General features: G+C 48.5%; 7 protein-coding genes across 8 annotated transcripts in view; 4 read left to right on the forward strand and 3 right to left on the reverse strand.

Moving 5' to 3' along the window:
• The window catches only part of LOC125948398 (pyridine nucleotide-disulfide oxidoreductase domain-containing protein 1), a 1,632-nt gene extending 409 nt beyond the window's left edge, over positions 1–1,223 (forward strand). The window contains exon 1 of the mRNA XM_049674384.1: positions 1–1,223. This exon is cut by the window's left edge and continues 409 nt beyond it. Coding sequence (XP_049530341.1) covers positions 1–1,178 — 1,178 coding nt within the window. The 3' untranslated portion in view covers positions 1,179–1,223.
• A 31-nt stretch (positions 1,224–1,254) lies between these two features.
• Positions 1,255–3,420, reverse strand: LOC125948401 (RING finger protein 121). Its single transcript, XM_049674388.1, has 5 exons — positions 3,207–3,420; positions 3,104–3,138; positions 2,717–2,858; positions 2,002–2,621; positions 1,255–1,934 (listed from the first exon to the last, which is right to left on the reverse strand). The coding sequence occupies exons 1-5, from the start codon at positions 3,237–3,239 to the stop codon at positions 1,814–1,816; spliced, it is 951 nt and encodes a 316-aa protein (XP_049530345.1). The 5' UTR covers positions 3,240–3,420; the 3' UTR covers positions 1,255–1,813.
• A 468-nt stretch (positions 3,421–3,888) lies between these two features.
• On the forward strand, positions 3,889–4,896 carry LOC125948402 (uncharacterized). The gene is made up of 3 exons (XM_049674389.1): positions 3,889–4,054; positions 4,124–4,306; positions 4,370–4,896. The coding sequence occupies exons 1-3, from the start codon at positions 3,920–3,922 to the stop codon at positions 4,802–4,804; spliced, it is 753 nt and encodes a 250-aa protein (XP_049530346.1). The 5' UTR covers positions 3,889–3,919; the 3' UTR covers positions 4,805–4,896.
• An 81-nt stretch (positions 4,897–4,977) lies between these two features.
• LOC125948400 (cAMP-dependent protein kinase catalytic subunit alpha-like) lies at positions 4,978–6,163 on the reverse strand. The gene is made up of 3 exons (XM_049674386.1): positions 5,990–6,163; positions 5,533–5,928; positions 4,978–5,469 (listed from the first exon to the last, which is right to left on the reverse strand). The coding sequence occupies exons 1-3, from the start codon at positions 6,161–6,163 to the stop codon at positions 4,978–4,980; spliced, it is 1,062 nt and encodes a 353-aa protein (XP_049530343.1).
• Positions 6,164–6,378: 215 nt separating this feature from the next.
• On the forward strand, positions 6,379–8,810 carry LOC125948394 (protein O-glucosyltransferase 2-like). The gene is made up of 3 exons (XM_049674377.1): positions 6,379–6,694; positions 6,775–7,981; positions 8,047–8,810. The coding sequence occupies exons 1-3, from the start codon at positions 6,471–6,473 to the stop codon at positions 8,167–8,169; spliced, it is 1,554 nt and encodes a 517-aa protein (XP_049530334.1). The 5' UTR covers positions 6,379–6,470; the 3' UTR covers positions 8,170–8,810.
• A 36-nt stretch (positions 8,811–8,846) lies between these two features.
• The window catches only part of LOC125948392 (kinesin-like protein KIF14), a 16,649-nt gene continuing 5,495 nt past the window's right edge, over positions 8,847–20,000 (reverse strand). The window contains exons 2-4 of the mRNA XM_049674375.1: positions 10,695–11,299; positions 10,434–10,620; positions 8,847–10,362 (exon numbers count right to left, since the gene is read on the reverse strand). Coding sequence (XP_049530332.1) covers positions 9,097–10,362; positions 10,434–10,620; positions 10,695–11,299 — 2,058 coding nt within the window. The 3' untranslated portion in view covers positions 8,847–9,096. The remainder of the gene's footprint in view (positions 10,363–10,433; positions 10,621–10,694; positions 11,300–20,000) is intronic.
• LOC125948403 (uncharacterized) overlaps positions 15,616–20,000 on the forward strand; it is a 7,237-nt gene continuing 2,852 nt past the window's right edge. Inside the window, exon 1 of one of the 2 annotated variants that reach the window (XM_049674390.1) lies at positions 15,616–16,654. In XM_049674390.1, coding sequence (XP_049530347.1) covers positions 16,474–16,654 — 181 coding nt within the window. In that variant the 5' untranslated portion in view covers positions 15,616–16,473. Of the gene's footprint in view, positions 16,655–16,675 lie in introns of those variants that run through there. The other variant, XM_049674391.1, reaches the window with a different exon arrangement.

The following is a 20,000-nucleotide window of genomic DNA, read 5'->3' on the forward strand; positions in this document are numbered from 1 at the left end:
CTTCGGCTGACCGGTACGTTCAAACCGCTGGCGGAAAGCGCATCAAGTATCGCTACCTATGCCTCTGTACCGGTGCACGGCCGAATATCATCGATAAAGCCCACGGTAGTCGGCATGTGATCGGTATCCGTGATACGGAGTCAGTGGAGGAGCTGCAGAAACGGATTAGCACCGCAAACCGGCTAGTGGTCGTCGGGAATGGTGGTATCGCTTCGGAGCTAGTGTACGAGATGGGCGGAATGGAGGAGATCCACTGGGTGATCAAGGATGCGTACATTAGCTCAACGTTCGTTGATTCCGGTGCGGCCACATTCTTCCAGGAACGGCTGAGCGCCCAGAATACTGGTGCCGGCGATGGGAAGCAAATCTACCGGCGAATGCGTTACACGGAACAGGCCAACGACCCAGCGTCAAGTGAGCAAGGAAAACGTGGTGGTGCAGCTCTTGGTCCGGATTGGCATCGAGCTTTCGATATAGGAAAGGCGACGCAGAACCAAAAGAATGTAAAAATTCATCCCTCCGTCGAAGTAGCGTCGGTCGTGGAGCGAAGCGAGGATCATAAGTTTCGACTGGATGTACATCTGACCAATGGTACCGAGATTGAGTGTGATTTTGTTGTATCCGCTACTGGCGTTGTACCGTCTGCTGGATGGCCTTGTGATCGCCCCTTTAAACTCGGTCCCGATGGAGGGCTGTTCGTCGATTGGCACATGGAGACCACGGTGGAGGATGTGTATGCGGCGGGAGATGTTTGTTATGCCGGCTGGGAGCATGCACCGCACTGGTTCCAGATGCGGCTTTGGACGCAAGCGCGCCAGATGGGTGCAATGGCCGCTCGAAGTATGGCAGCGAAGCGCGCCGGCGAACAGATTTATCAGGACTTTTGCTTCGAAATGTTTAACCACGTGACGACGCTTTTCGGGTATCAGGTGGTGCTGCTCGGGCGCTACAATGGTCAGGGATTGAACGACAAGTACGAGGTTCTGTTACGCATGACGCCGGGGCTTGAGTACATTAAGTTTGTGCTTGTAGATGGGAAGCTCCAGGGGGCACTGCTGGTGGGTGAAACCGGGCTAGAGGAAACGTGCGAGAACCTGATTCTGAATCAGTTGGACGTTTCACCGTATGGAGATGATTTGCTTGATCCCAACATCGACATAGAGGATTATTTTGATTGAAGAGCCTACCTATATTCATTGTGAAAAGAAATAAATATGGAATCAGTATAAGCCGTGTGTCCTTTCACTTATGCAAATGAAGTAGATGACATATCTTGCTTTTTGGAATTTGTATTTTACCATTTAGGTATGCATATTGCTAGGAAAGTCGTCGATCAGAGTAGTAAGGAGGATGAAGGAACAAATCGCAGGTCGCTTATTCATACACGCAGACACTCAAACGATGCACTTAAAATCACGAAGAATGCTAACTTACAACTTAACACATGCAATCGTTCAGACACTAACATACCAACTCACCGGGGGACATTTTCACGGGTAGGAAATCTCGTTTCATTGGCGGTAACGTAGATGATATAAATAAGAAGTCACGACAGTATGCTTCGATCTGGGAATTTAGGCAAGCGAAGCAAACCGACTCCAGAGCTCTTGAACGCAGGTTTCTTGGTTGCTCCCTCGCTCCCCCTATCTCTTTCATTTTTGGTAGAAAACAGATCGTGCTCGTGCGGTCGAATCACTCTGACTAAAGTACGAAACCTGTCCTATCGTTCGGTTCCCATGACTCCCCGCAGAAGATAAAATACAAGCGAAAGACATACGTGTGTCCTTTTGGCGAGGTATCGTCGGTTTGAACACTATTCCAAACCTAGCAACCAGTTGATACCTTGAACGATGAACAGTATGAGCGGTTGCCAGGCAACTAACCACCGAATCCAATCCAGCAGCTGTCCGTACAGCACGTGCGGCCGTTCCCAACTGAAAAAGGAAGGGAGTACAATTAGCAATGCTCGGGACTTTCACGGGACTCTCCCAGAAAACGTACGGATTGCAGAACATCTTCTTCAGGTCGACCTTCTCCTTGCAGTAGGGACAGGTTTGCTTCTTCCCCACGATGCACCAACCGCGGATGCAGAACTCATGGAACACATGATCACAGGTCAGCTTGTATGTGTTCTCGATCACGCCCGTTTCGTTCACATCTGTCAGCAACTGGTTACCGCAAACGGCGCACACGTTCCGCTCGAGGTGCCTCGTTGGGATACCCTTCGGTGTGTAGTACCCGATATGGCAGGCCATCTTGTCGGCTGCAATCTCGGAAATGTCGCGTCCTAGCACACCATAGTACAGCCCGTAGAATACGAGCAACAGCCCCACGTCCATCCAGGTGTGTGGCGGTTGGTTGAAGATAAAGTTCACACCGAAGAACGTGAACATCATCACGATGTAACCGATGATGCCGAGACCATAGCTGAGTTTGTAGATGAAGTAGAACCACTTGTACACGAGCCGCGGAGTAGTACCGGCGACCGGTTTGCGTACTGCCTTCCGCATCACCAGCCCCGTAATGCAGCTGAAGATGAGCCAAAAGAAGATGAACCGCCAGTACTGGCTGCGCAGGCTTAACACGAACGGTATCACCCATAGGGCAAGCAGTGTCATCAACTTTTGGAAATGGTGAGAAGGATAATGCGGGAACGTTAATATTCCATTCAAATCCAACATAATCCAATTAGCGGTGCCAAACATTGGCAACTCACCGAATAGGACCGATAGTGTCGCTTCTTCCACTCTACCAGCAGAATCTGGGCGATTATGAGCGTGACCAGCAGTATCACAACCATCTCCATGTGCATCGACTCATGCCCCTTATGCTTCTCGTACATCTTTATGTGCTCGAGTCTGGAAAAGAGATTAGGTTTGAAGTTGATGTGTTTGGCTTTGTCCAGTGTCGAGTAAGATAGCGCATGGTTTGTGTGGGTCACGTAGCGGTAACAGATCTCGTCACCATCGTCGTCCCGCAGCGATAATAACGATCGATAAACACACTCATATTTCGGGGGAGGTGGGGTTGGCCTGAGTGAGTCTGAGCAAAGTTTGATTTCTATCCAAATGCACGATACCACTCTAGCCCAAAAAATGCGTACCTCATCTTTTCTTCCGGGGTCAGCTCATCGAGGGGCTGGAAAAACAAGCGAAGAACGTTAGATTCAGCTTCGGCACACTCATAAATCCTTAATAATCCTTTACCTTGTTTGGATCAACCGGCTCGTGCAGGTTCATGATGATACAATCTACACACTATTTGCAAGTAACAGTAACTTCTGATGATTCCGCTCTCCGGTCACGAGGTTGTACTTGTTCGGTTGAATTATTTATGCTCCACTATTTGTACGATTTATCTTCATCGCGTGGCGATTTCTGTTTTTAGGCCAGAAAATAATCGGGTCTGTTTTCGTCTGGACCGCCGGATTCACCCAGATGCCCAATCACCAGACGGAACGACCCTACAAAGGTGTAACCTACTCATAAATGCCCATCTCTACGAGGTTACTGGAACCGAGTTACGAAAAGGTCGGAAATAGAAAGAAATCGAGAATTTCTTTCGCTTTGATGAATAAAATTAAAATTTGGAGTAAAATACAATTAGGACAAATTCATTTTGGATGTTCGCTTACATCCTTAAACACTAAAAAAAACTACCTGATTTAAACTACCCTGGATCACCCTGTAGGAAAATGGAGGCAATTTTTTTTGGTACTTTCGTAGTAAACGGCAACAAACGGCGGATTTGGCAACAAAAGGACTCCAAGGACAAAAGGAAGGAGAAGAAAGGGAAGAGGACCAACTCTGAACTTTTGTTTGCAAATCCCGTTACATTTTTGAGTTGCTGCCGGTATCCACGCAAAAAGTATTCCATCGAGTACTCCTGTCGAAGCTCCTTCTATATTGGATCGCCAGTGATGAAGCCGGAGCATTTCGCAAATCTCAAGTTGAATGCGCAAGAGCGAACGACTTTAGCAGAAAACGAAGCTCTCAAATACCCGCAACCGACCACGATGACTGATACACCCGGCAAATCTACGGAAACAAATTACGTGAGTAAATGGGGAAATCTTGGTAGAGAACGTCCGTCTACTCTCTGTTTTCTGGCTTTTCGTTCGCAGAGTTTCATGAAGCATTTTACGACGAAGAATTTGTTCTGTTGCAAGGGACGCAACCCAAAGTTTTTCTGCTTTACGTGCGGGTATTTCATTCAAACCCGGCTCAGTATGATTACACACATGAAAATGCACCGCAAGCCGTTTTGTGCGATCTGCTTCGAATCGTTCCACGATGAGGAGGATGTGGTAAGAAATGTATACTGATGGTGGTGGTAGATGCTGGTTAACGTTTTTAAATCTACACTGTAGTCCCAACACATCCTCGAGAATCATCCCGAGTTTTCCGGTAACGATGGTCGTCTAATGGCGCAGGCGGTTTACACCTCTACAACGGCGGCGCCACCAAATTCCCCATCCCGTTGCGATGAGGATACTAATGGTGGACCACCATTCCAGCAAGATGGCATGATGTCTTCGCATTCGGTTTCCTTGGTAACGATGAAGTTGGAAGAACACCAGCGTAAAAATACTAAACCAGGAAGGGACATTCATCAACGCTTGAGCCGATATGATAGCATTCAGAGACCCGCCAAAAACCAATCGGGATCATCGAACGTGAAAAAAACGCAAAAGCTGAAGAGCATGTCGAAAGCAATGCAAAACACAGACCAGTCGGATACTGCGCTCGTGCGAATTACATCTCGCTTTGGTCGTTCCATCAGCCTGAAAGTGCCACAGTTTTAAAATCCCTACACTTCTTGTTGCTTAGGTAGTTTATATTATCTCATATCTTGCTAGCATTAGCCAACACACCCTCAGGGCAGGCCCAATGAGAAGGATAGGCGGATTAAGCATGGCATTAAATGCTGAATAAATTAAAAAGTAACAGCCACGGCCAGTTGCTTTCAGCATTAAAGCTAAAAATCGGCAAACTCTTTGGCGTACTCACACCGCGAGGCAATCTTCAAGCCTACTTCATCGTGGAAATCGAAAAGCGAAGCATCTCCGGGTCCTTCCAGTTTCGGTACGTAAGGTGCGACCAGTTCCCGGTTCAGTAGCGCATACCAGTTGACGCCCTTGAACCATCGGTGTTGCTTAATGTCGTCGGTTCCGTTGCGTAGATTACCATACCGGCGAGATAAATCTGTCTGCAGTAGGTTCTGAATCAGGTGACTTAGATCGGAATGAAAATGCTTCGGAAATTTGTACTTTTCTTTGCAGATACGCTCGAACATAGCCATCTGGTTGGTGCTCTGAACGTAGAACGGTGAGTATCCGGCGGACATCTCATACAATAGCACCCCGTACGACCACCAGTCGACACTTTTACCGTACCCTTTCGCCTGGATTATTTCCGGAGCCAAATATTCAGGGGTACCACACAGCGTCCAGGTACGTTCCTTCACTTGCTGTAAGAATAATGTACTTTTTACTAATGATTGTTCCGTCTGGTGCATCCTGAATCCATCTACCTTACAAAATCCAAAATCGGTCATCTTCACGTACCCACGGTAGTCGAGCAGCAGATTTTCTGGCTTCAAATCCCGATAGATCAGCCCGCAGGAATGCAAATATTCCAGAGCCAGTGCCACCTGTGCTCCGTAGAAGATCGCTTGTGGCTCATTGAATTTGTGGCAACTTCGCAGCACGGTAAACATTTCGCCCCCATTCACAAACGGCATCACGAGATAGATGTAGGAATTATCCTTGAAGCACGTTTCCAACCGTACCACAAAAGGAAAGTGTACGCTCTGCAAAATGCGCTTCTCATTGACCGTATGCTGCAGTTGTTTCTGGTGCATTATCCTGTCTTTCGAGAGGATCTTCATAGCAAAGAAATCATCGTTGGTCTTACGTTTGACGAGCTTCTGCAAATGAATAACATGGAGCATTATTAACCTACGAAGAGATAAACCATCAAGCGATTACCACGACTCCGAAGGCGCCAGACCCAAGGATGCGCAGGTACTCGTATTCTGTATGGCACGCATCCTTGGCCGGTATGTGTTCATTGTATTTTCGTTCGAAATCCGCTTTCAGCCGCTGTAAAACGAGCCGATAATCGCTGCTCTGCGTAAATTTCTGTACTACTTCTTTCGTCATTTTCGTCGGATTCGCCGTTCACGCCTCAAAACCTGCAACGTTGTAACGATCAAGGATGATTTGATCCGTTGCTGCATCTGCGGTTATCCTTTTTGCGCAATTCAAAAATCATTCACTTCTCACGCTCACGGCAGTCGCGTGAGCCGTTTTTCTCACCGAATCGAAATGTTTACAAACAACCGCTTTCCGCAACTCGTTTTACGAAGTCACGGTCACGGTCGAATCGTCTCGGTAGTAAAAGTGTTTAATCGTTTTGTAATTTACGCGGGGTTATCGTGCGTTATCGAACGAAATCGCAGCACTCGAGATGCAGCAACAAATCTTCTTGTTGCTAGCAACGGTGCTGCTGGTTTTGCTGAGCGAGGTTGTTACCGTGACGACCACCACGAGCGGATCATCGAACAGCGCGAACCGGGTTCCTCTGGATCCCCAGAATACCCGCGTCTGGGGTCCGGGGGTGGAAATACCGGATCGTGCCACTCTGCCTGCACGCTACTTTTTCATCGAACCGCGTGATGCGGATAATCTAAAGTAAGGATGCTAGGAACGGTGTGAGGCAGCGCTGTGGTGCCACAACGTCCTTGACCTAATTTCGTCTTTCTTTTCGGTAGAATTAATGAATCACAAAAATATGACGTACACATTATCGGACAATCTCGGTTCGGATCTTGTCGTTATCGATTAAATCAGATCGATCGGCACGATGGTTCCTCCATCCTACGCTACCGGCTGGCCGAATCATGCACTGACGTCACCATCCACGTTCGCCATAATGGGGCTCATCTGAACGGATCCCCATTCGCAATCGCCGGTCCCCTCTACACCGAGCAGTGCTACTGTCCACAGGGTTCCGCCGACGAGTGGCTAGAATCGGTCGGTTGCCCTCCCGGCGATCCGCAGATCGATATGGATTTGATCCCGTTCAGGGCGATCAATTTCTCCAGTCTGCGAACCCGTATGATCCAACAGTACGACAAACCGGGGAGCATATCACACTGTAACTACGTAATCCTGCGGAACGACGTACACCGGCGTTGCTATGGGCAACATACGGGATTTAGCAAATTCATGGACACCATACTGTTGTCGCTGGCACGCAAGTTCTCGCTGCCCGATATGGAGCTATTCGTAAATCTGGGCGACTGGCCGCTGGTGAAGAAGGGTGGCCCAAGCCGGACCACGGGACCATATCCAATCTTCTCCTGGTGTGGCAGTGACGATACCTTCGATATCGTGATGCCAACGTACGATATCACCGAGTCCACGCTGGAAAACATGGGCCGCGTGATGCTGGATATGCTATCGATCCAGAAACGTGGCATTCCATGGCCGGACAAACACCGGAAGGCGTTTTGGCGAGGCCGAGATGCACGTCGCGAGCGGTTGGAACTGGTACGGCTCGCACGCCGTCATCCGGACCTGCTTAACGCTTCGTTGACGAATTTTTTCTTCTTCCGCGATGAGGAGAGCGAGTTTGGGCCCCGAGTGGCACACATTTCGATGCATGATTTCTTCGACTATCGGTATCAGGTGAACGTGGATGGCACAGTGGCCGCCTACCGATTACCGTACCTGCTGGCCGGCAGTTCGGTTGTGATGAAGCAGGATTCGTTTTACTACGAGCACTTCTACCGGAAACTGGTTCCGATGCGCCATTACATACCATTCGAGGCGGATCTGTCCAATCTGCTGCAGCAGGTGGAGTGGGCTCGCGAAAACGACGAGAAAGCGCAGGAGATCCGGGACAATGCGAACGCGTTCATTAACGCCAATCTGCTCCCGCTGGACATCTACTGCTATCATGCACTGCTGTTCAAGGTAAGGGTTCTTCCTCCACCGGTTATGAATTCCATTTTGAAATGTTGTCTCTTTTCTCTTTTTAGGAGTACGCCAAATACATCGTCAGTCCGATTCAGGTGCAGCCTGGAATGGAGAAGATCGAGCAACCGGAAGAAGCTTACCATTGTCCCTGTGAGAGGACAACCTTACCAAGAGATGAATTGTAAAAAGGGACTCTAAATAGTTAAGCGATATACGCATCTCGGACCAAAAAAATCGCGACAGCAAAATATCATTCCACGGAACAAACCTTGCAACCTGTATCCAAGCTGTGATCTATTAGTTCTTTCGCATGCCTCAGCTACCCTTCATTCAGAGAGCGATAGAAGTAGGTAACAGGGCATTCGTATAGGCATCCTCTCCTTCTTCTTCAATCTGCTATTCCGTTAACACGGACACGGCGTACGGAGGTAGTGTTGTTCCTAGTCGAAAGTATTAAAGAGGATGAATTTCTCTGCCAAACTACTCGAATACTGGTGGCCAAAGTGAATTTTTTTTGGCGACTCACCTCCGGCACCATATGTGGTGATGAAGGGCTAACTTATCACTGTTTTTAGTAGTTCAAAGAATACCACTTAACGCTCTCTGCACGTCCTTTGCTGGCCCTGCTGATGGTTTCTTAGAATATTTATCGGGCAAAAGCAATGGTCACACCTTGACACGTTACTGTTCAGAGTTTGCGAGTAGTTACCGGGCCGCTCTACGGTGTGGCTGGTTTCCACGGTGTCCTACTGTCTGTGTAGCTCGTGGTGCTTACACGTAGAGTCAGCTAAAGAATTCAAATTAAAGTGAATAAAGTTGAATACATTGAAGATCGTTGGTATCCTTACTCAAATTACAATCTGATAGCCTCGTGTTAGTGTCCGATTTCAACCATTTATTGTTATTATGCTACAGAAACAGTGTGTAACGAAAGCTTGAGTTATACATTGTCGGTGTAAAGATTTGGTAAAAAAAAACGAATTTCAAAAACTATCTTAGTCATAATACATTCACGAGCCGAATGGCAAGCATTACATTACAGTACATCAACGCTCAAGTCGAGTCAAGGCGATCATAATCCACCGATCATTCGTCGAGTTTTAGTGTGTCCGTTAATCGAGCAAAAATTTTACCGATTTCAACGGCCGTCCATCGCGCAACTCCTCCTCGATCGCAGCCTGAGTTGCTTCCTGCAGGTTGCATTCGGTGAAGATCGAACGAAGGTTTTGAAATGATCGCTGCAAATCATCCATCGTGGAAAGCATTCGTGAGGCGAGCACTTTATTGGAATCCGGTTCCGCCTGATCTGCCGACCCTTGCTCACCCTGATGGCGTTCCAGATGTTTCTGTAGTTTCAGCAAAGCGACCTCAATGTTTCCCAAATAGTTGCCCGTTTTCACTTTGAACCGATGCGACGCTTTACTGGCGCTTGAAGATTGCTGCCGATTGTTGGTGGGAATGTTTTCTTCGTTCTCGTTCGTATCCATGAACAGGGCTTTACGGGCACTACCACCACCAGCTGCTCCAGCAGGACTCGTCAATGAGCCACGCGGTGTGAGTAAGGATCTTAAGAGACCGGGCTGGGAGGTCTTTGTGGATTGCGTATTTGGTGACGCAGCTCCCGGAGAGCTGCCGGTGAGAGCGGTGCTGGAGAGCAAACTGTTTCGACCGGCCGCCAGTATGGCGTCCTTTACCGAGTTAAAGTTCAATGAAATGCGGCTCGAGCGCTGCGGTTCGTGCAGGAGCGAATGAAGTGAATCGTTCGCTGCAGAATCCGTCCCCGGACCGGTCCAATGCAGCTCGAACTGGTCGAACATATTGCCGGCCGTCAGTTCGTCCCGATCGCGCACAACAGTCAGCCAGTACTCGAGCCGTGCCGGGTACCACTCGGCTACGCGCCCGTTCGTGCGATCGACAATGTGAATGATGGCCCGGAACATACCTTCCTCCTGCCAGACCTGTTGCTGCTTAAACTCGTAATCCAATCCCACTGCACGGCACCGTTGGCCTGCCTCCTTAACCATCATCTGAATGTGTGCTAGGCTTTCCTCGCTCGTATGTTCCATTATGCGTCGGATCTCATCGGCCAAATTCGAAGAGTCGGGGAAGGATAGGTCACTTCCGGCTAGCGATTCTCGGGCATCACGCGGGGGCGCTACTGCTGCCTCTTGTTCCGATTCGAGTATTTGCTGGCGACATTCGTATTTGAACTTTTCCAGCTCGAGCGTCGCCAATCGTTCCTCGTACAGCTGCTCGTTGGCAATACGTTCCGCCTCGATCTGGGCGATGGCTGCCTGCTTCTCGGCGTCCAGTTCGCGTCGCAAGCGATTCTCCTGTTCGTTTAGTATCTCCTGGTGGGCCAGCTGGAAGTCAATCATCTGCAAAAATTCGATTTCGTGGATGTTAGAAATAAAGGGACAACTTCTCTTAGAAGCGGCGCATCACCAACCTGTTGGTTTGATTTGTTCGGGCACAGTGGGTTCGAGACGCGGAAATAATGGGATCCGCCGATCACGAGGCGATCGCCGTGGAACAGCTGACGTCGTTCCTGTACCAGTTCCCCGTTCACGAACGTTTCATACTCGGTATGGCTTTCCGGCATCAGGAATAACTTTCCATGTGCGTTCTCAATAGTGCTGCAACATGAAAGCGTACATCTTAATGATTAACTGAACTCAGCGAACCATGCTTGTCCCTCACAATGACTTACCAATGATTCGGCGATACTAGTGGACCCTCGAGCATAATATCCGGCGACGACAGCGATGAAGGACGACCGATGCGCACCGTACCGGCAGGAATCAGATACAGCAGTGTACCCGAAAGCATCGGATCGGCTGCCAAGTTCACCAGACAAGGTTCCTTCTGTTCAGCCGACAGTTCCAGGGCCAGTCCTTTGCGTTTAAGTAATTTCATCTCCGTCCGGCGCACATCTTCCGCTTCCTGGAGCCGTTCGCGCCAGGAACGCTGAGCTTTGGCCAGTTCTTGCTCCGTTTCGGCCAACTGTTGGCGCAATGCCTCGACCTTGCCATCGTCGACCGATGTTTCGATGATGATCTTGCGTGGCTGCAGAAGATTCGCTTCCGAGAGGCGCCTCTGGCGCTCGTAGTTTTGCTGCTGGACCTGTAGACGTTCGATTTTGGCCAGCAGCTCACGGATCAGCCGATCGTTCGGATCTTCGTTCACCTTCACACGGTTCACGATGCTGCGTGCCTGGCAAGCGTAGCGTAGGGTGGCAAGCGTTTCATCTCGATGTATACTAGCAGGCGAGATGGTGGCCAGCATCACGGTCCGTGAGTTACCGCCAAGATTTTCCTAAGAACGAGAACGATCGTCATAAGAAATGAAGTTGCATTATGAAGTGTGTTATTGTAAAAAGGCACGAAGAAACTGAATGCCAATGCAACAGTTCAACCGAAACGATCGACCACGCCGCCGGTCGTATTGTGTGACCGCACACCACAACCGGAAACATGAAACCCAACCAGTCGTATCGAATAATACCGCCTTCTGTTCATAAGAGGCCTAGTATGGCCGAGTTGGAAAGGTGGAATCAATTAATCAGGAATAATCGTTGGCACACGTTGATTTCAAAAATAAAATAAATTAATTTATCTCTCTCTCTCTATTACGAGCAGAATGGTTGAGTTATGGTGCCTTTAACCTAACCAAACGACATATTACAACGAGTTCGTAACACACCACACCGTTACCGGGTGGATTGCATGGTGGTTGAACTCGTAGCACGAACGAACGAACGAATTATCTAACAATATTAATCCCGCGCAATCCCAGTTGCTAGCACTAGGTAATGCAATACCAACGGTCAGGGTCGAACAAAGTATCGTTATCTGACTGCGGTCTCGCTAGCTGCAAGCCAGGTTTGTTGTTTTTGAATACATCTCGTGATGTCCAACGAAGCGTTGTGTTGTAGTCTTGAAATCAAACAAACCTGAAACGATTCCGGGTTGAGAAGATAATGGACATTATATGGACATTTTATGGACATTATGCCACTCCAAACGTTATCCGGAATATTCTCAATGTGTGTTTCAAGTAACAAAAACACATGATTGAAACTCCAGATACCTATGATCCCTATAAGCCTTATTAGTCTAATAAGGATTGGCAAGTCGTAACCGAGATCCCTTCGCTCAAGTTCTTAGAAGCGAATATCCGAAGAGGTGTGTCTTTCCACTGCAAGTGTTCCATATTTAACTTGAAGTGTTTGACATGTTGATAAGGCCAGCTAGTCCGACTATCTTTTTGTCATAAGTAGAGTGGCTACTGCAGTGATATCGTCATCCCAGTGACGATAACCCAGATGCAGCACTATTGCCATGCAATCACCCTTCTGGTGATTCCCTGGTATGGGGGCAACTGCTTGGAAACTAGACGATTTTATCAAACATGTTACGATGTGTCTACACCAAGCGCGGTAAGTCAATATTAGCAAAAGAAGTGCAATAAACCTACAGCTGCAAGATAAACTTCCGACTAGAGCGATAGTTGAGAGCCCTTCAACCTAAAAATAGTCTTCTAAAACGTATTTCCAAGTTCTTCCAGGAAGTTCCCTAATCCAGTAACTACGATCAACAAGGTCGATTTGATTAGAAATCGACGCACTAACTACGGGTAAACAAAACGAGTCGTATTTCGGATACAATCCCCCCTTTCTGTGGGGCATTTATCTCGCCCCATCGATAACCATCCGCTGCGGTCAAGAAAGAACTACGCAGTTCCGCCGGGCGGTATGGGTGTGTGTAGTGACAAATGAGACTAGAGGTTGTAACGAGGCAAGTTAGTCGCCATTGGTATGCCGGTGATAAGCAAAGCAACAGTCAACATCCTCCTGGTTATACTTCTACCAAAGCAACGCCGCGAAAATCCTTGAAGCGAAACACTGAACTTGCGAACAATTACGTCTTATACTGGCCCATGGTTGTTGGTAGCATTGTACGGACTAATGCTCGTGTGGTGTACGGGTTGTACCTGCTAGCGGGAAAACCTTCAAAAATCCATATAATACTACGGAAGGTAGAGAACAGCGTTTTTTACCTTCAAATCCAACTGTTCTAGATACCAAGGAAAATTATGTGTTTTCAATGCAAAGCAAGAGGCAGCATGTCGCTACAAGAAATGCTCTGCTTATCGAAGAACGACACGTTTTGCACGTTTGATAAGTTTACAGCCGAATTTACGATAGACAGACAACAGTTCCAACAGGCAATGAAGGCAATTAAAAGATTAAAGTACATCCACGATTGTGGTACGATTGAAACAAAAAAGTGCAGGGATGATCTAATCGAACTTTAGCTAAGAAAGCATCGATAAGCAACAAAAACGGTCGACAATCAGTCACGTCGATGTGTCTCATGATACCACAGAAGACCCTAGAAGAAAGCGAATGCACAGCGCAGTTTGCACATACTATTGACTCAACCTGGATGGGCATATGACCGATACTGGAACCATGTAGGTTTCGTCCTCTTATCGGCCTGTGATTCAATGATTGATTACTGATTGATCGTGGAATGGGAATATGCAGCACAAAGCCAATCTTTGAACCCATACCGGTTCAACGTCGATTGCAACAATACAGAACACTGAAGGCAGTGCAATTTACGCTTGCTTCGCGTCGATAAGAGACGTTTTCTTATCGAAAACCTTTAAAGACGTCAAATACAATTACACACGTGTTTTTGATAACCACTAGGCGAAAAGGGGTTTCCAATTGGAAACGTAGCAATTGGTAAAATACGCTTCGAAGATCGTTGGATGATTAATAGAGCACGAGGAAGGACCATTAAACCAAACAGCTTTCTCGATTGTACCTGTCGGTAACTACGGAGTCTATCATCGCTGGAATCACAAATTCACCGCTTCGCTCTGCGGCTTATCATGCGTTGAATGCACATATTGGAAAACGCTTATGATGAAGATTAGAACCGCAGTGCCTCCTACTCAGTAATCGCGACGCGCCGCACCGCACTGCGTTGATAAGACTGTGTTAAGTAAAGAAGCTAGTAAACGAAACTTCGGTAAACAGGGCATCATTGCGACCCCCCTGCGAACCGGCGGCCAGTTTGGTCGTTGATAAAGGAAGAAATCAAAAGAAATTGAAATTTTCCATAAATTCAACCAACCGTTCCCATCGACGCATTATCAAAAAGCCGTTCCAGCAAAAATGCGTAATCAACGGTCGTTCCTTTCTTCTCTTGTCTACAGTGGCGTCTTTGGTCCATTATAAAAAGGAAAAGATCTCCAGCAAACAACGATCACCTTTCACCCTAGTCGTTCTTGTCTACCGCCTATTCATCTGCCGTATCGATTAGTCACTAGGAAAGCGATAAGGATTTGCGAAACGCCATTTTAAGCCTCTTTTAACACATTGTGACAAATCGGCCATTATGAGACCAAAAACAAACAGTCCTTTTGACTGCAGTTCCGCAAATAGATCCTCACCGAAAAGCCACATACTATTTTTAAGTGTTTACATGTCTTTCCCCTTCTCTTTTGCATCTACTAAGAGAAGCAGAGGGTTTTGTTGCGTTACTCGCTATTTTCCTTGCAGCACGAGGATCGCGGTTGCATTTACAAGGCGTCTCCACATCGGCGGGAGTCGTTCTCCGCTGGAATTTTCTCTCGCATGTGCTAATGCTCCGTCTCTCATTCTCTCTACTCCAGAGTACAAATCCAGTAAAAACCACAAACACACGTACGAATGGTCGTTGGCCAACGCACGCGTTTTGTTGAATGGCCAACCCCCAACCGCCGGCCGTTTGTAAGAAGCGAGAGTGTACAACCCTTTCGCGTGGAGCGTTTCGGAAACCAAAACCAAACGCAACATCTATAGTAGACACGCACACACACACACACATCTCGTGGAACTCCGGAGTCGGTTTCACTCTCGGCAGTCCTCGCCTCGTTCTTCTACGCCAGTGGTGGCCAGAGCTGTAGGTATGTTGCAGGCCAAATTTCATGCGTTTTCCATGGAAAACCGTGAGACAACATTAATTTTAACAAATACGTTTTAGATGAAATCTTACTAAAGTTGTGTCAATTGATACTTTTTATGATCCATAACATCATCGAAGTTTGAAGGCACCTGCTTGGATGTTGGATTAAAGCAATATCATGGGCTGTCTTCAAAATTCTAATTTCAAATTTCGTTTTTAATTTTCCTATGACAAATAGCTGGTTGCCGTTTTTTTTTTAATGTTTCGGTAATATTAATTAAATACCGAGGGCCTTTTCAATCTGTTCAGAGAGCTCGTGATGTGCTTCACAAGGAATTCCGGAATTGTTTGAAGGAATTCGAAGTTCGCTGGAAAGTGAAGCTAGGTAGGTTGACCACCACTGGCTTATGCGTATCTGCTGCGCACATACCGTGGCCACCGACACAACCGTCCATCTTCAAGCGAGCGAGCGAGCGTGCGCGAGATGAGACCAATAGCGACGACATTGTCTACGTGTGGTGTACCACGTACAAAAAAAACAACGCACAAACCGTTTTATGGTAGTGTGGTAGCCCGTTGAGAGACCAGCACCACCTTCTTTACACACGGCGGCGCGGTGCGTCGTCCATTGACCGAACCGAGGGACCGACCGACGGACGGCCGCGAAACGTGTGAGAGGGTGTGTGTTTGTCTTGTTTGGCTATATCCGTGGGTACGCTCGATGACGCGCCGCAGTTCAGACAGCGCTTAACGGACGAACGCATCAGCAGCAGCAGCAGCTAGCGACCCATCGTGTGATTTGCGTCGTATCGACTAAAACCCCCTCCAGATGCAGCTCATTTTGTTGTGTTTCAAGTGTTTATGAACGTCCTTCAATTTGAAACCTTTAACGTTAATACGTTGCCGTGTGTTTTGGTGAGGAACGGAGAACAAGCATAAACAATTCATACTTCCTAGAGAGTGCGTGCGATCGAGCATAGTGAAAGTGTCACCAACAGTAGACAAGCAGTGGCGAGGTCCCAGACACAATTTCTCTGTTAAACTCTGTGTACGCGCGTGAACGGAAGCGCGATAGCATTACGGGTGTTGACCATCAAGGCACCCCAGGCAAAGGCAAAAGCCCGCCAAATGGTCTAGTACTCACTGGCACAGCACTACGGAGCATAAGTGGAAACCATAGCGCGCAGGCAAGAAGGAAACAGAAACACGCGAAGAAGCCAATCAAATGTTCGAGTTTTAGTTTACTGTGCCAGTTCAGTCATTAACGATCCGGTTCCGGCGTCCTTTAACAAAAAAGAACAGCGTTGAAGGCCTACCAGTGAAGGACATCACGACGGCCAAAGCACGCGGTATACTACTACACGCTTTTAAGATTGACCATCATCGTCATCATCATCGTCTAATGCCGTGTTAAAAGGCAAGAGGCTTAACAAAGACCGTAAAAAAACACCAAGGGGGCCTCTCTTCAAGGACTGAAAGACAAACGAGAAAAAGGACGCAAACCACCAACACAGCCAACAACAGCACAAAATGGATATCTACTACATGAGTGACAGCATCCAGTACTCGTCGTTCCGGGGACCGATGTACCGGGACTACGAGAAGTTCCCGTACGGTACGCTGGAGAATCCGCTCAACAATCCGATCCCGAAGAGCAAGCAGCAACAGCAACGGCATCACTCCGGTTCCCCTGGATCGGTCAGCGCTCAAGGTAAACCCCCAGCAAACATCTAGCTGACTAGCTGAAGCGCCCTATCTCGTGCGACAACGTGAGATCGTGTGCGACGAGATCGCGAGATCAAAACAAGTTACGTGGAATGTTGTTTTGGGTTGCGTACACGACGGGCGCGCGCGCAAGCACAGATTGTTCAATAATGCATCGTGATCGTTTGATGCGATGTGCGCGATCGTTCGCTTGAGTCATTGAGGGGGTAGGGGTTGTCCCACCGTTTCTCATACGTGGCGCCTGCTTTATGCGTTCTTGTTACGCTCGGTTGCGTTTCAAAAGAGCGGGAGGAGCAAAAAAAAAAACAAACGAAAAATCCGTAATTAAAACCACCGCCGTACACACTGTAGTCGTGGCCGTAGAGAAGTGCGCCTTGTGTCTGCCCGGGAGGGGGGCAATAACTTAACCTTGTTGCCGGTAGCACGCTTGCTCGAGCAGAATGAGGTGTCTGCCATTTCCGCCACAAAAAAACTGCGATCCAGGCAACAATTTGTGGCAATGCGGCCGATGGCGTCTTGGTGGAAATGCCACGCGCCTCCAAAAATCCATTCTCTTTCAGGTTCTTGGCCGGCACGGCTCACGAGAATGGCCTTCCTACGTGCAGCGGTATGCTTGTGTGCAGTTAGCGCGCACGCGATCGTCGTATGCGTGATCATCCCCCATTTTCCCCTTCCTTTTCAGCTCAGCATCCCACCAGCATGAGGGCCAAATCCAAATTTAGACTGACCGAGATAAATAATACACGTAAACACTGCGTTGCATTCGAGCACTGTGCACGGCGCTTGACAGACGACGACGGCGACGATCGTCTACTAACGATCGGAATGCCGGAATGACTTGTCGCCACGGGAGGGGTTTTCCGACGCCACTCGCCAGTGAGTGAGAGCGAGAAACTATTTTTGGCTTCCGTTGCATAATGGACCAAGTGACTACCTTTGAATTGAGCTAAGTATAGGGTAGGGCGCGCTATTGAACCGCTTGAAACATGATTCGCCGTGCACGAGGGGTGGCGCCCGGTTGCTGACGCAAAACGAAATCGGATTCCAATGCTAGATTGGGCTTTCCTCCGTCGTGGGCTACCACCAGCGGTTAGTGGTGCTAATGCCCGCGCCGTTGGAAAAGCGGTGGCCAAGCGAGAAAACCGTAAACACGCTTGCAAGCACGCACACACACGTTTTGTGGCCACCTTCAACTCCAATCCTTTCCCAGCCCACCCATCCCGGGACCGGTTTCTGGTGCAAAGAACCAAGATGAGGTTGCGGATGGCGATCATTTCGCTAAAAATAGCGAATGGAGAACGAGAACTTGGCTGGCTCTACAGACTCCATCATTCTATCCACACCACGAGGGCCGTTGGCAGGCGTGTCGGGGCATGGAATGGATACCAGGTGCGGAGGGTGTAAAAGTACTCCGAGAAGATGCCGTTGACATCATATTCGTGCGGTATTATTTGCGCATCGCAATTGCCACGAGAAGTAGGAAGAGGAAATGCAAACGGAACAGCGAGAGAGAAGAGAGAGAACCTTGGAACTCGAGGTGGGCGCGGCAGACTTTGCGCCACGTCTACAAATGCGTGCGCAAACCACACGGTACACCGATCTGTGGATTAACGCGCAGATAGTTGATCACCGGTACGCGGAGAGGCGAGGGATTAAACTGCGCTGCACGTCAGTGCGTCAGGGAGCTGCGAGATGAACTCGCTAAATTGATCGCAAGTAGTTACTCCAGCAGGAGAGAAGTCTGTGGTGCATTCGAGAACCGTGACCGCGGTGCGCCGTCGAACCGGAAGCCACCATTTGATGCAAATGAAGGCGAGCGATGGACGCTTTGTCGGTTGCGCCGGTCGCCAAAGGGTTGACCTTGGTCTGGCAATTTAGCGTGGGGAAAATGTGAATGCAAATGATCGCCAAAGGGATCGTCCGCTGTCTACCATTGTAGTTGGATTGACTGAGGGATAAGTTAAGCAGTCTCCGCCAGTCTCTCTAATGCTCTAAGTGAAAGTGAGATCAACGTTTACCACTGCAAAAACGTCCGTAGGCTAGGCAATGCTTGTGTTGCAAAACCATTTAAGTCAATTAAGATAACTGGCGAAGTTACGTCAGTTCGAAGCGAAGTTTGTGCCTTGCGTGTGCCACTGTGTCAAGGGGGCATATTCCTATTTCCAACTTCCGCGAGCAGCCTAGCATCATACCCGTTGTTCTCGTGACACCGATGACGATCAATTATCACCAACGGAATCCTCGTTTACCTTTCTTATTAACCGGCCCCGGCACACAGTGAAGCAGTTTGATCATGATCTAAACGAATGTTGGAAGCGAAATAGTAGGAATAACGGAAGCAGCATAACGATTGTCTGCAACAAAGATGTCGCGATCGTGTGATCGTGCAAGAGTAGTGTTAATTCAATTGAATTCATTGCGACGGACGGACGGTGCCCATGGTCTTAATGTGGTGCTACCCACAGCCATGCGACATGCAGTTACTGACCTTACGGGAATGGGAACATAGTGTCTACCGAACACTTGTACGAACACAAAAGAGACCACAGAGACTCATGACACCGTCTCGTGACCTATCTTGTACCAGACGTTTGTTTCAGATGACACTAAGCGCCCCACCGCCCGATTGATGGTTCCATGCTGTAACACACAAATGCTTCCGTGGCCGGTGCAGCACCACCACGTTGTTGCTGTGACCTACATCCAACACAGGATGGGGTAGCGGCGCATGCGTCAAAAAATGTGACTGGTAAGAAGGGAAGGAGAAACCTTACCAGTGATACCAAAAACTTCGTCTAACCATGTCGATAAAACGTGACAAGAGGCCAATGGCTCTTGTGCTCAAGACGATGTCCAATCCGTTAAGATACAGCCCCCCTCTCTCCCGGGCAGCGCCAATGATGCAACGCGGCGCAGGTGTGCCGAAGCAACATGTGCCACCGGTCACGTACACACCGTACCGTAGGTAGTACCGGCAGCTGAATGAACCATCAGTGGCATATTAATGCCTTCGCCAAGGGAAGCAGAAATATCCTCTTTCTCTGCGTAAGGTCACGCATCACCTTCAAGACGTTGTCGTGCCCTCTATCAACTGCTTCGAAGGACGCAGTGCTTCGAGCAGAACAGCCGCAGCAATGATGCCATCACCGTAGTGCTTATCTCGCTAAACTGCGTCGGTGATAACCCTCTTTTCCACCAACCGGGACACGCCTGCCTCTTATGACGAATTTGCAATTGTTTTGCGTTGCTGCTGCTGCTGCCGCCGCCGAAGCCTGATAGCGAGCCCTATCAGTGCTCACAAACCGTGGCAGACGATGGTCCACATGGTGGGG

Source organism: Anopheles darlingi, chromosome 2, assembly GCF_943734745.1.
Source record: "Anopheles darlingi chromosome 2, idAnoDarlMG_H_01, whole genome shotgun sequence".
In the NCBI taxonomy this organism is placed as follows: domain Eukaryota; kingdom Metazoa; phylum Arthropoda; class Insecta; order Diptera; family Culicidae; genus Anopheles; species Anopheles darlingi.

Excerpts from the sequence above, each read along its gene's own strand:
- LOC125948401 (XM_049674388.1), bottom strand. The coding sequence starts at position 3,239 with ATGAACCTGCACGAGCCGGTTGATCCAAACAAG. Across the intron at positions 3,139-3,206 it reads AGCCGGTTGATCCAAACAAG|CCCCTCGATGAGCTGACCCC; the intron begins GTAAAGGATTAT and ends TTGTTTTTCCAG. Across the intron at positions 1,935-2,001 it reads AAGAAGATGTTCTGCAATCC|TTGGGAACGGCCGCACGTGC; the intron begins GTACGTTTTCTG and ends TTCCTTTTTCAG.
- LOC125948402 (XM_049674389.1), top strand. The coding sequence starts at position 3,920 with ATGAAGCCGGAGCATTTCGCAAATCTCAAGTTGAATGCGCAAGAGCGA. Across the intron at positions 4,055-4,123 it reads AATCTACGGAAACAAATTAC|AGTTTCATGAAGCATTTTAC; the intron begins GTGAGTAAATGG and ends TTTCGTTCGCAG. Across the intron at positions 4,307-4,369 it reads TCCACGATGAGGAGGATGTG|TCCCAACACATCCTCGAGAA; the intron begins GTAAGAAATGTA and ends TCTACACTGTAG.
- LOC125948400 (XM_049674386.1), bottom strand. The coding sequence starts at position 6,163 with ATGACGAAAGAAGTAGTACAGAAATTTACGCAGAGCAGCGATTATCGG. Across the intron at positions 5,929-5,989 it reads CTGGCGCCTTCGGAGTCGTG|AAGCTCGTCAAACGTAAGAC; the intron begins GTAATCGCTTGA and ends ATTCATTTGCAG. Across the intron at positions 5,470-5,532 it reads CCGATTTTGGATTTTGTAAG|CAAGTGAAGGAACGTACCTG; the intron begins GTAGATGGATTC and ends TTATTCTTACAG.
- LOC125948394 (XM_049674377.1), top strand. The coding sequence starts at position 6,471 with ATGCAGCAACAAATCTTCTTGTTGCTAGCAACGGTGCTGCTGGTTTTG. Across the intron at positions 6,695-6,774 it reads CGTGATGCGGATAATCTAAA|AATTAATGAATCACAAAAAT; the intron begins GTAAGGATGCTA and ends TCTTTTCGGTAG. Across the intron at positions 7,982-8,046 it reads ATCATGCACTGCTGTTCAAG|GAGTACGCCAAATACATCGT; the intron begins GTAAGGGTTCTT and ends TTCTCTTTTTAG.